The sequence below is a fragment of the Haliaeetus leucocephalus genome, unplaced genomic scaffold, assembly GCF_000737465.1.
Source record: "Haliaeetus leucocephalus isolate CR32 unplaced genomic scaffold, Haliaeetus_leucocephalus-4.0 Scaffold339, whole genome shotgun sequence".
Classification (NCBI taxonomy): Eukaryota; Metazoa; Chordata; class Aves; order Accipitriformes; family Accipitridae; genus Haliaeetus; species Haliaeetus leucocephalus.
In genome coordinates, this window is record NW_010972775.1 from 1,992,593 (window position 1) to 2,005,429 (window position 12,837).

Here is a 12,837-nt window from a genome sequence, read left to right on the forward strand (position 1 = left end):
CCCTCCCCGCTCGCGGGGCAGGAAGAGGCGGTGGCCACAAAGCGAAAGAAAATTCGCTTTGTAGCCTTCGCGTCCCTTCCTCCCTCCCAGCTTTGTAAATCCAAAATTCCCCGAAGGACGTGAGGTGGGGAAGGGGGGAGGAGAGCCTCCAAGGGTCCCACACGGAGGGCAGGAGGGAGCACAACCCTTTGCAGCCAGCAGAGAATCTCGCTGGAAGAGCACCCTTTGCCTTGCCTGGGTGCTGCCACCCACTCGCCCTCAGCAGGAGGGATGGAGAGGAGCCGCCCTACCCTCCTTGCGGCTCCCTGATCCCTTCCCTGCGGCGGGGCGGGTAAGGTAGGCTGCCCACAGGTGGCCTGCATGACCCCACGGGTGGGACTGAGCCTCCCGTCCCCTTCCATCTTACGTGCTCCAACCGGGTCTTTCCCCCACATCCCACCTAGATGGAGACGGTGCCACCGCCCCCAAGGAGACGGGACCCCAGCCGGGTACACCCTCGTGCTCCCCTCCGTCCCACCCTCCCGCGATGGAAGATGACTTCCAGTTCGTCCTTTGCGAGGGCTGCCGGCAGGAATCGCCCAACCTCAAGCTCCTCACCTGCCTCCACACCTTGTGCCTCGATTGCCTGAGCGAGAACAAGCCCATCAGGCAGTGCCCCGTGTGCCGGACGGCCATCCCGCAGGCCAGCGGCATCCCCGACATGGACAACCTGCTCTTCACCAACCTGCAGGCCAAGCTCAGCATCTACAAGAAGATCAGAGACAGCGATGGCCCGAATTGCAGCCGGTGCCGGGGGGAATCGGCAACAGTGTGGTGCTCTGAGTGTGAGGAGTTCCTCTGTGCCAAGTGCTTTGAGGACCACCAGTGGTTCTTCAAGAAGAGGAGCCACGAAGCCAGGAAGGTGGAGGAGCTTCGTGCCGAGTCAGCCCATCAGTTCCTGGAAGACACCAGAAAGTCCTGCAACCTCTTCTGCTCCCGTCCCGGTCACGCCGACCAGGGCCACATCTCCAGGTGAGAGCGGTGCCTTGTCCCCAGATCCCATCCTGCGCCAAGGGCTTTGGGGCTGCTGCTCTGGGACCAGCTCTGCCGAGAGAGCAGAGCCGAGGGGATTTCGTCACCTGCCTTTGGAGAGGGATCGCTGCAACCCCAGCGAGACCCCAGGCAGGAGCAGGGTGCGGTATGGGCCTGGCAGGTCCTCAGGAGAAGGGAGGGGAGCAAAGGTGGGTTGAACACCCAGCTTTGCACCCACATCTGCAGCCGGTGATGCGAGGCAAAGCCCTTTCCCACCCCGTGCCTCAGTCTCCCCTCTCATTAAGCTCCTCAGCTGTCACTCAGGGAGGGGGAAACATACCCAGCACAGTAGAAATGCTTTTCTCCCCACCGCTCACCTACCAGCTTTGAATGATGCTCCTGGGTTGTTGTTTTTTTTCCTAGCATCTACTGCAAGAGGTGCGAGAAGGCGCTGTGCTGCTCGTGCGCGCTGCTGGACAGCCAGCACGCCCCGTTCTGCGACATCCGCAGCGAGACCCAGCGCAGGCAGGAGGAGCTGGGCACCATGAACCAGGAGCTGAAGCAGAAGAGAAGCGGCTTTGAGGCCACCTACGCGGCGCTGCAGGATGAGGCCGCCCGGCTGGAGGAGGCGCAGCGGGAGATGCGGGAGCTGATCGGGCAGCGCGTGGAGCAGCTGGTGCGGCTGATCCGGCAGGAGGAAGAGGAGCTGCTGGGGCTGGTGGAAGCGTGGCAGGAGCAGGGCCGGCGGGAGCTGGCGAGGGAGCTGCAGCACGTGGAAGGGGTGCTGCGGCGGATGGAGGCGGGCGAGCGGCTGGTGGAGAAGATGAGGCTCTACGCCACGGAGCAGGAGGTGATGGACATGCAGCCCTTCATCAAGGACTCGCTGGACGAGCTGCAGCGGCTGCAGCCGCCGGCAGCTGGGGACCGAGCGCAGTCTGGGGACTTGGCCAAGTGCAGAGCCAGGCTGCAGGCGCTGGTGGAGCGTGTCATGGGGCACCCAGGTGAGGACTCGCTGTGGGGATGGATCCAGCCACCCCGCAGGCAGCGGGGACTTGGGCCAGCTCAGAAAGCCATCACCCAGCACTGGGTCCTGCAGGGTTCAGAACCACCTCCCTGCAGCAAAAGGAGCCCAGATTCACTCTTGTAGAGTGCTTATTTCCACTGGGGCCAAGATTCGCTCCTTTCATTATATGACCAGAGACCCTTTTTGGTCTCCTGCCAGTCTGACAGGCTCTGGTGATGCTGATTTCTGGGTCCCCAGAGGCTCCTAAACCCCTCGGGCCATCCCAAACCAAAGGCCTGGGAAAGGGAAAGGAGACCAGAGCTGCCCCTTCCTTGCTGCAGCTGCCGGGTAGGTTTTTCCCAGCTCAGCTGCTGCCAGGGCCGGGTGGGAGCTCCAGAGGCTCCGACTTGGGATTGCATCCCTGCTCTCTCTATTGCAGGTACTAATTCCCAAGCTGCCCCCCTGGTCGATGTGGCCCTGGAGAAAAACCTGGTGAGATGTCCATGTTTCATCCCGGTGCGCTACCATGGATCCCCCTTCCTCTGACCTTTGCAAGCCTTTCCTAAGGGTCTACCTTCCCCTCCCCAGCCCATCACTCCAATTTCTTCCTCAACAACAAACCCTCAGGGGTGTTTCTCCCTGGACAGAGAAGAACCTGCTTGGTAGCCATCTACAAACAGGCATGCTCCTACCCCATTCCACTATTCCGCTCCTGCTGCTTCATCCCTCATTTTCAGCAGGGAAAACCGTAGCCTCCCCCAGCTGTAGCACTGCCAAACACTCGCAGCTCAGGCACAAGCCTTAAGCCAAGCCGGAGGGCTGGGCTGTGCCTCAGTTTCCCCCCTGCTGAGAATGTTTCTGCCCCCCCCTCAAGGCCAGTCCAGCCCTGCAGAGGGGTTGGTGGTCTTGAGGTTCACCCTAACGCTGCTCTGTGCTCTCTCCGCAGCAAGGGGAGCCGGTCCAGCCCAAGAGCCAGACCATCTTGCCCACCTTCACCATCAACCTTGAGGAGATGCAGATGAGCCCGGTAAGAACCTCCCCGGACAGGCAGGAGCCTTTGGGGACCAGGAGATGCCACCCCAGCACCTTACATCCCCTGTGCTCTCCTCTCTCCAGGCTCTCTCCATCAGCACGTGGCCTAAGCGGATGTCGCGCTGCGTGGAAACAGGCAGCCAGATCTCACCCAAGGTACTGAAGCTGGAGTATGACAACATGCCGGTCCCCATCAATCCCAGTTCAAACCAGTGGGATGGCAGAATGGGACCCAGAGCCTCCACGCCGAGCCAGAACTGCAGCAGCATCCCTGCCACCAGCAGCCACATTGATGATGCAGGTGGGGACCGGGGACATGGCCCTCCTCATTACCCCATCTCTTCCCTCCTCTTATGGGGGTCTCCCATCTTTCCTGGGCTCTGTGCACCCCCATGCACTCAGACCCTTGCCCAACCTCCCCTGGGTCAGAGTAGCTGGTTCCCAGGGGGTAAATAGGAGAGCAATGCTCAGGGGTGGACACGGGTGCTCCATCCAGCTCCATGTCCTGCCTCCAAGGTAGCCAAAAACCAGGCCTAGGGAAGAGCATAGCAGCAGGGTAAGTGTGCAGAGACTCCTCTGCCTTCTGCTCCAGGAGCTCTGGATTTTCCTGGAGTAAAAAAAAAAATCACTACAATTTTTAGCAAAACACATTTTCTTCCCCAAGCTCACCCAGCCCTGCTGCAGCATCTCGCAGCGAGGGGGCCAGGGCTCAGCCCTGCAAACAGGTGGGAGGATGAAATGCATCTTCTGGAGAGGCTGGTACATGGGGTGAACCAGCAGTGGAGAGGTTGCCCCCACCTTGGGGTGGATCCGAGAGCACCCAAGGGCTGGGTGGTTCATGGTCTTGGCAGAAGCGTTTGTCCTTTGCTGCAAAAATCGGGAGGTAAGATCAGTCCTCCCATGGGAAAAACGGTGTGATCCGAAATCACAGTCTTGAAGCTTGAGCATCCTCCTGTTCCTTCCGCAGAAGACACAAGCATCATCATCTCCAGCTCAGAGGACAGCTCAGAAGACACGGTGGTGAGTGTAACGGCAGACTTCACTCCTTGCTGAGCCACGCTGCAGGCAGAAGAGGCAGCTGTACCCCATCGTCTCTGGGGTGCCTTTCCCTTTCCCCCAGCCTCGCTCAGACTTGAGCCTTCTCCCTTCCCACCATCAACCAGAAACTTGCTTGCATCTTTCTCTTCCCCTTTGGTTGCTCCCAGGTGGCAGGGTATCTGGGCTATCCCAAATCTAGTCCCCATGGGCTAAGACCTTTGCTGGTATCTCCTGGTATTCTAGAGCAGCCAGGGTCCTCTCCTGCAGGCAGCAAACCCTACCTAAATCAAGCAAATCAGCTCTGAGGTGGGATTCCATACCACCTGTCCTCCAAGACAACCCTTTTGAGTTGGTCCTTATGGCCTCTTCCTTTCCACCTCACTGGAAAGGTTGTTCTCAGCTTAAAAAAAAAAAAAAAAATCAATTTTCATATAAAAATCAAGTTTGCGAGTTGAATGTCGCATCCCTGCTCGCAAAGTTCATCAGTCCTGTGTCTACACAGGCTGAAAAGCTCCCAGGAGCCACCAGAGCAGGTAGGGACCATCTGAGCATCCCCAAAGTGACATTTCCAAGCTCCCCATGGTGACATTTCACAGCACCGATGTTGGTGAGCTGCAACCAAACGGCCCTGGCCGAGGTGGTTAGATGAACCAAGAGCATGGGATCCCTGCTGAGATGCCCCATCACCATCATGAGCAGGGGATCCCTTTGGAAATGGAGGTGAGCATGGCTGATTAGGGATGGGGGGGGGATTTTCCAACACTGGCTTAATGAGGGGTTAACAGCCCCATTTTAATTTTTTTTTGTATAAACTAATGCAGAAGCTCTTCTTACTCTTCAATAAAGCTGTTCCCAGATTAAATCCCAGCCCGCTGCTGGCTTCTTTTATTTTTGGCTTTGCTGTTTTTCCTTGCTCTCCTGCTTCATCTCTAAAAAGGGGGGGGGGGAGGGGAAGAAGAATTGTGGGGCTAAAACCCTGTCCCCACTACCTGCTAGTGCCAAAAAATCCCAAGGCTGCTGCTTTTGGGGGTGTTAGCTACTTGCTGTGAGAAATCCCTGTATGACTCAGGTGTCCTTTGGTACGACGTGGATTTAAGGGTGTAGCAAAGGCACAGGCTGAAAAAAGGGAGGTCCCAGGGGTATAAACATCTTGGCAATGGTCTGGTGCTGGGCACTAGACAAGTGCAACCTTGAAAGCCGGGAAAAATTGGTTTAAAGCCTGGAAAAGTGGTGGGGGGAATAGCAGCTAAGTGAGAAAAAAGGCTGAGCAATGGGATGAGGCAGCAGGAAGCATCCCAGGGAAGGTGCAGCTTTCAGGGGGTGGAGGGCAAGGGCTGAGGACCTGCCTAGAGGCTCAGACATCTAAAAGGAGATCTTGGGGCTGGGAAGCAACCTTTGTGGGGTGACCTGGGGACTGTCATGCTCTGCATGACAGCTGAAGCCGCAAGAGCATCGCCAGAGCCCAGCTCTGCCTGGATCCATCACCCACAGCCACTGCGGTGCTATGAGCCCGTGTCTCTGCATGGGTGATTTTCCTCCCCCCAAATCCTCCACATTTTCCCTTTCTGCTTAACCCTTCAATAAAACCTTTTTTGCATAGAAATTCAATTTGCTCGTTGCTGGTTTGGGTAACAAGAGCATCTGCGATTACATTTTGTCACCGAGTTTGGTTCATCTAACTCCCTTCAGGCCAGCTGGATCATTCCAGGCACAGCCCGGCAAGGGGGACATGGGGCACTGCCACCACCGGTACCATCCTTCTCCTGTCCCTTCCCAGACAGAGGAACCCCATATGCCCTTCAAACACTTAATTTTAACCTGGCATTTAAGCAACCCCACGTCCCCTGAGCTGGGGAGCGCTTGGTTTTGCTCACATGCCTGCAGACATCGGTCCAGCCGCATTTCCACCACTCCTGGGCTGCAGGTGAAGATGCAGAGAGGTGGCACAGAGGGAGATGGATGCCCCATCGCTGCAGGGTGCCCAGGCCAGCGGTGCAGGATTGTCCCTGGGGGAAAGAGGGAGGGAAACCAAGGTTGGAGCTTCTTGAATGTATCGCTGTCCTACTCTTCCCATAGGGAGATATTGGCTATGGGTGTTCATCCCTGCTGAGGCTGGGCAGGGGATGGTTGGTGTGGCTGCTTTTACACCCTGTTGGGAAGCACCGCTGTAAGTTTTGGATCTGTTGAGCCTGGAGAGGCACCGAACCTCCTCCTGGCCCAATTCAGTCCCCTTTTCCTCTAGACACCAACCAGATCTTTAAGTCTAGTGGTATCTCACACGGTGAGGTTGCTCAGCCACATTTATGTCCCTGCATGTGCTGCATCCACGAGACGCGCAGAAAGGGACAGCAAGACCCCAGACCTGCGTGTTGTGTCCTCTGGCCTGGATCCCACCTCCTGCTTAGGATGAGCTGCATTCAGGGCTCTGCTCTTGCTCACTTGGCCCAGACCCTGGTTTTGGGCTCTTAACAGAGCTCCCCATGGCCAGCCCACTCCTGAGACACAACACACACCCAACCCACCCCTAGCAGTGCCAGGACATCGGACTCTGGGGGTTTCATGGCATTGCACACAACCAGGTCCTTGCCCATGGCCAACTGTGGACCCAAGGGTGCTCCTCATGCCTTCCCAGCCAGGTCCAAGCAGGCAGACGGGACTTGCCCCCTTCTCCAATCTCTTGCAGGCTTCCAGCAAGCCCAAGGACAGCAAGAAGCCCTCCAGCCCCACGTGGTCCGGGAGCGGCACCTCACCCCACCTCAGCACTGGCCCCACCAGCCCCTGGGACGACGGGTTGGAGCTGAGCACCTTGGTGTTCCTCAGCTTGAAGGTTGACCAGAAAAGTGAGCATTGCCTTTCCCGGGCATAGGGAGGCTGGGGGGGCAGAGAGGGGCACCCCAAGTACTTACTCCAGCCCTGTCCTTTCCCCTCCGCAGCCCAGCTCATCACAGAGGTGGCAGCAGTAAACAGAGAGCACACCTTCAAGACGCTGATTCAGACACCCGAGTCGGTGCTGGCGCTGCTCTCCCAGGGCGTCCCCATCGAGGTGGGGATGCAGCACCTCCTCTGGTACCTCTCCCCGCTCCCCAGGCCCATCCTCATCGTCTATAACTTCTGGGCACTGGAGCTGCCCGCTCTCTTTAAAGCCCTGGATGCCACGGGCAGGAAAGTGGACTTCTGCCGTGTTGTGGGTGGTTATGTGGATATGTTGTCCTTGATCAAAGAAAAGCTGCCCAAGGCCCCTTCTTACAAGCTGAAGAACCTGCTGAGAAGGCACCTCCAGCAGCAGTTCAATGAGGGCAGCGCGCTGGCCACGGCCAAGGCCTTGCAGGAGCTTTGGGGAGCCCTGGAGCTCCCTGCCCGTGCCGATGCGGGGATGATGCTCACCCACTGCAACCTGCAGAGCTACACGATCCTGCGGCCCCTGGTACAGGAGAAACTGCTCACCAGGAGGGCAGCCAAGATCCTGGCCCGGCGCAGCCTCATCCTCTGGGAGCTGGAAGAGGCGTGAGCACGACCGTGGGGTGAGTCAAGTTGGCCAGGTCTCAGGTTAACCGTGCCAGGGATGCCCACAGTGGCATCAAACAGGACTCGCGGACCCTCTCTGCTCCTAGCATGGGGTTTAAAAGGCTCAGGACCCTGGGTCAGCTCTAGGGGGAAGAAACCACCCAATGGAATTAATATCTTCATTAAATAAATTACACAACGTAATTTATTGGGGCGTCTCCACCCCTACTTTTCCCAACCAGGTGGGAGGCAAGATACTCGGAGCCCTGTTCGCCCTGCCCGAGCAGCACCAGGCACCTTGACCCCCCCCCTCCTCAAACCCCCGCAGCCCGACACCCCACCTCCCAACCCCCCCGGTGCCAGGCTGGAGGTTGCCAGAGGTGTCGCCAGCCGGGGCTGCGTGTGACAAGGCAGTGAGGGACACACACCACCAGGTGTCCTCTTTGTACAACCGCACACGGCCGGGAGGGTAAGGGCTGGCTCCCCTGCTTGTGCGCACTCACCCGCATCCCTAGAGCCCACCGGTGGTCCCTCCTTGTACCTGGGAGGTACTGCGACCATCACCGGGGTGTCTGGTCTGCTCCATTGAGCACAGAGGCAGAGGGCTGGGGGAATGTAGAGGTCCTCTGGGTGGCCGGAGGTGGGTGAAGATGGGCAGGAATGGGATGTGGTGAAGGTCTCCTCTCCGAGAGGGTGTGCTGGGAGCTGCCAGGCTTGGAAAATCAGGGGGTGACAGGGAGGAAGTGTAACCCCCACGAATCTTCTGGGACCCCCCCAAGAACAAGCAGCGGCCCAGACACAGCTTGAAGTATTGGAGCTGTGTCTTGGCCAGCAAGATGGGGGTGGGCAAGAGGGCTGCCTTCCCCCGGGCAGGGAAGAATGAGGACAGATCCAGCACCGTACAGCAGTTTACAGGGAGCAATCCCAAAGGAGCCCCCACAACCACACAGAGGCACACAGGGCTTGTCACCAAATTCAGGCAATGCCACCTCACCCGGGGGATTCTCTGGTGTCTGATACAGGGTTGTGTGCAGGGGAGCAGCCTCTACAAGGGGCACAGCCGGAGGAGAGCAGACCCCATCTGTCTGCTGTCACCGGCCTCATCAAAGTTTTGTAAAACAATAGCGAAGTCAATGGGCTGCGGCAGCCAGATTAGCTGTTTCTGTGCCCTGAGCTGCCATAAATCTCATTCATCTGGCTAGAAAAGGGTGAGCAGAGCAGCAGCCAACAAGCCCCAGCCCTGGAAAAAGGGGCTGCAGCTAGGGTACCCCAGCGGGGTGAGGGCTCCCCAAAAGGTCCTACCAGCTTCCACCTCCAACAGGCAGCTTCTACACACCCGCAGGCTGGTACAGCCCTGCTTGGACCTCCCTTCCACCCACAGCCACCCCATGAAAATCCCCCTCCAAGCCAGAGGTATACGGGAGAATTGGAGTCTCTCTGGGTTTTTTTTAAGAGCAATAAATAACTTCACTGAATTAAGCGAATCTCCTGAAATGATATATAATATGCTGCTTGCTTGATTGGCTGTTATTAATAATGCATTGCTCAATCTAAACCATTCATAAAACGACTCCCTGCTAGCCCCGAGCAAAGTGCTTTGGGAATCGAGGGGGGGCAAAAAGGAGCAGCATAAATCCTTTCTGTTTATGAAAATGGATTTCTTCCCCCAACAATCATGCAAAACTAATTAGAGCCAAAGGGCTGGTTCCTCTGACTTCGATTACACCCTGCGAGATTGCTCAGGTTGGCTGGCCAGGGTGGGTGGAAGCCCAAAGCAGAGGAGGATTTGCCCCAGTAAGCCCAAGAAAGGTTACCTGGATTCTATTTCTAAGAAAAACATCAGCCTGCTAACTCCCAAACAGGTTTACATTCCATGGACCATCAAGAGCAAGGACTGGGTGGTCAGGACTCTTAAATAACTGGAAAAGCGGTGAGGCAAAGCTGAGGGAAGCCTTACCTCTATGGAAGGAGAAGCCACATTGCCTCTGGCAAGCCAGGATGCTCCCAGAGTGGTCACTCATGTACTCACCTGATCTTAAAGGAGCTGGCTTGGGGCTAGAAGCTAGAGAAGCCAGGAGAACCCACAGTAGGGGCTTGGCCCTCTCCTCCTTAAGTAGACAATGCCCCTGACCAGCATGGTGAGGAGGGCTCCTCCTTCAGACACCAGTTGCAGATTAATGGTGTAAATCAGAAAACCCTCATTGACCACAGTGGTGGTCCAGTGATTCCTCTAGCTGGGACGCTGCCCTCTTTTATACCAGTGGGAGAAGTGTCCCCACAGCTGCGAAGGTCAACACCAGCTGGACCCCAGCCCAGCTTCTACTCATCACATGTTTAGGAGCATGTTGAAAGTTAGGTTGCCTGGGTCTGAGGCAGGTGTGGTGTGAGAAGGAGAGGTTGGCAGCCCCAGAGACTTCTCTTCCATCCATCCACCCACCCATCTACCCATCCATCCATCCATCCATCCATCCACCCACCCACCCATCCATCTATCTGCCCATCTATCTATTCATCCATCCATCCTTGCATCTATCCACCCATTTTTCCATCCATCTACCCATCCATCCACCCACCCATCTATCCATGCATCTACCCACCCATTTTTTCCATCCACTCATTTTTTTCCATCCATCCATCCATCCATGCATGCATGCATCCATCCATCCATCCATCCTCCACCATCCTGTCTTGGAGCTCTCATCTGAGGGGATTGAAGACCCCCCACAGACCACAGTTGTTACTCCCTGTGCTCAGCCCATGGGAAACTGAGGCACAAGTGGTGACACAAACCCCACAAGTCATGTCCACTGGGGAGGAGTGAACGGGGAGGTGGATGGATGGCATAACCTATCCCATGCCGCTTCATGCTACGATGCCCTCCCAAGTGTCTAGGTTAGGGTCTGGCCCTCAGGGGTACAAGGAGGGATGTGTTATCCATCCCGGCACACGTGTCTCATGCCCTGACCCATTTCTAGCACAACACGCTGCCTCCAATGCTCCTGAAATGCTGCCACTGTATCTAGGACACTTGGGTTTCTTTCTCTTGCATGATGAATGAAGGCATCTTGGGAAGAACTCAGCATAGTGTGGTGGATAGCAGCCAAGCCAGAAAACAAGCGTCCTCTCCACATTGGCCACGTCCTTGTGGCATTTTAATCTACTTCCATGCTCCTCAAAGCAAGTTTGCAGTCCCTGTGTCTTCCATCTGAGCTCTGTAGCCCAAGTCCCAGCCATGGGTCAACACCAGCAAGGGCTGACCCATGGTTCTGCAGCCCCACGGCAGCATGGGGAGCCTGGGATGTGCGATAACCCGATACGCAGCAGCAAGGGCTGAGCAGCGTGGGACACGCTGGGACATGCTGAGCCCCCAGGGTGCTGCCCCGTTGACTGCAGGACTCCCTGCTGTGGGGCTTGGGAGAGGCTGACAGCCTGTGGGTGTTCAGAGAGTGAGCAAAATGGGGGAAAAGAATGGCTACAAACCACAACTCCAAATGTCTGATGCCTTAATTCCCTGAGCAGCAAATTGCTAGTGCTTGTAGGAGAGTCATGGCGAGGGTGAGGGCATGCTTGGGTGATGAGCCAGGCGTGGGGATGGGAAGGGAGTGAGTCACAGCTCAGCCCTGAAGATGCTGAGAGCACGATGGTTGTTCAAACTCCGCTCGGTTCAAACTCTGCTCCAGCAGGGAGGGAGACATGAAAGTGCTGCCCCAGATTTGAAGCAATGCCTCCCTCCTGCTTGACCCCTCTGCAGACCCTTGTAGATCCCCGAAGTGAGGTGGCCTTGTCCATCTGCTCGGGACAGTCCCCTGGACCATGCCCAGGGCTTTTCTGAGGGATATCAATTGGGTTGGGCCAAATCTGTGCTGGGGAGCATGGTGCCAGCCACAGTGCAGGTGACCACGGTGCAACACACGGACAGTGTTGGTTCACTTGCATGGAAACAAGGCGGGTTTGGTGGCCGCACATCATCCAAACACCTCGCCCACCCCATGGGTGTCAGCCACCCGCCAGCCCTCAGATTGCAGGGCTGAAGGGAAACTGAGGCACGTCTGAAGCTGACCCCTTTGGCTGAGGTTGTCCTGGGCACCAGGCTGGGGGGCTTTGGACGTGGCTCCTGGGAGGGCAGAGGTACCTGGAGCCGGCATCGAGGGTCAGACCCGGCATTTTGCCGTCAAGCAGCTTCCCTTCTCCGCCCCTCCAGCCATCACACACACACACACTCCCCCCCCTCCCCGCTCCCGCTCCCGCTCCTCGTCCTTGGGAGAACGCGCCCATCCCCGTGGCCTCGGGGCGGGGGATGCGGAGCCGGGGTCCCCCAGAGGGGGAAGTGACCGGGCTTTTACTCTGTCTCCGAGCAAGCAAGGAGTTCGGCCAGACACACTCCCCGCCCCCGCCAAGACCCCCGGGGCTCCCTACCCCCGGACCCCCCCCCGGACATACCCAGCCCCCGCGAGGGGGGTGTAGCCGCAGGGCCGGCTCTAGGCAGCTGGCTGTCGCGACAGAGCCGAGTCGGGGACACCGGGGAGGACCTGGCTGACCCATCCGATCCCCGGCCCCCCTCCCCCGGCAGAGCTCCCGGGCGCAGCCGCCGATGGGGAGGAGATGGAGGGATGCGGGGGGGCGGGGGGAAGCCGAAATCGATCCCGCTCATAAAATCAAAGATTTCTCGGGTTTCTCATGGCAGGGGGGGGCGGAGAGGAGAGGGGCAGGGCCGGGGGAGAACAGACCCCCACGTCGAGGCGAAACCGCGGAGCGGAGAGGGGGGCTCCCCGTTCCCGCGCCATTCCAAGGGGATGAAACCTTCAGGAGGAAGATGAGGGAGACCGGTCCCATCCCGGGAACCCCCGGCAGTCCCCCCCGCCTCCCCCGCCTCCCCCCCCCCCCGCCCCCCGTTCGAATGCTTAAAAGCACTTTGCAGTCAATTAACGCCCCGCAGAAAGGAACCACCCGCGACGGGACGGGCACATCGCCCGCATGTACCGGGCCCTACCGGGGGGGGGGGGGGGGCTGGGCCCCCGCCCCCGTTTCCCCGGCCACAAGCGCTTCCCAAAGGGCTGCGGTCCCGCCACGTCCCGGGAGAACGGGGATAGCCGTGGCCTGTATCTGCCCCGATGGCATCCCGGTCCCTCCGGGGGTCGGGGGGAACCTGGGGGGGGAAAAGCGGGGATCATGATGGGGGGCTGGATTATGGCTGCTGCCAAGTGCGAGTTGTACTCGTTGCGGGGAGGGCGTTTATGACGGGTAATTTT

The 12,837-nt window shown here is 58.1% G+C and overlaps 1 protein-coding gene across 1 annotated transcript in view; it reads left to right on the top strand.

Moving 5' to 3' along the window:
• LOC104834367 (protein PML-like) overlaps positions 1-7,638 on the top strand; it is a 7,981-nt gene extending 343 nt beyond the window's left edge. Inside the window, exons 2-9 of the mRNA XM_010571595.1 lie at positions 444-1,011; positions 1,435-2,012; positions 2,454-2,506; positions 2,961-3,041; positions 3,131-3,347; positions 4,014-4,066; positions 6,768-6,924; positions 7,018-7,638. Of these exons, the coding sequence (XP_010569897.1) occupies positions 444-1,011; positions 1,435-2,012; positions 2,454-2,506; positions 2,961-3,041; positions 3,131-3,347; positions 4,014-4,066; positions 6,768-6,924; positions 7,018-7,592 (2,282 nt within the window). The 3' untranslated portion in view covers positions 7,593-7,638. The remainder of the gene's footprint in view (positions 1-443; positions 1,012-1,434; positions 2,013-2,453; positions 2,507-2,960; positions 3,042-3,130; positions 3,348-4,013; positions 4,067-6,767; positions 6,925-7,017) is intronic.
• Positions 7,639-12,837: the final 5,199 nt, after the last annotated feature.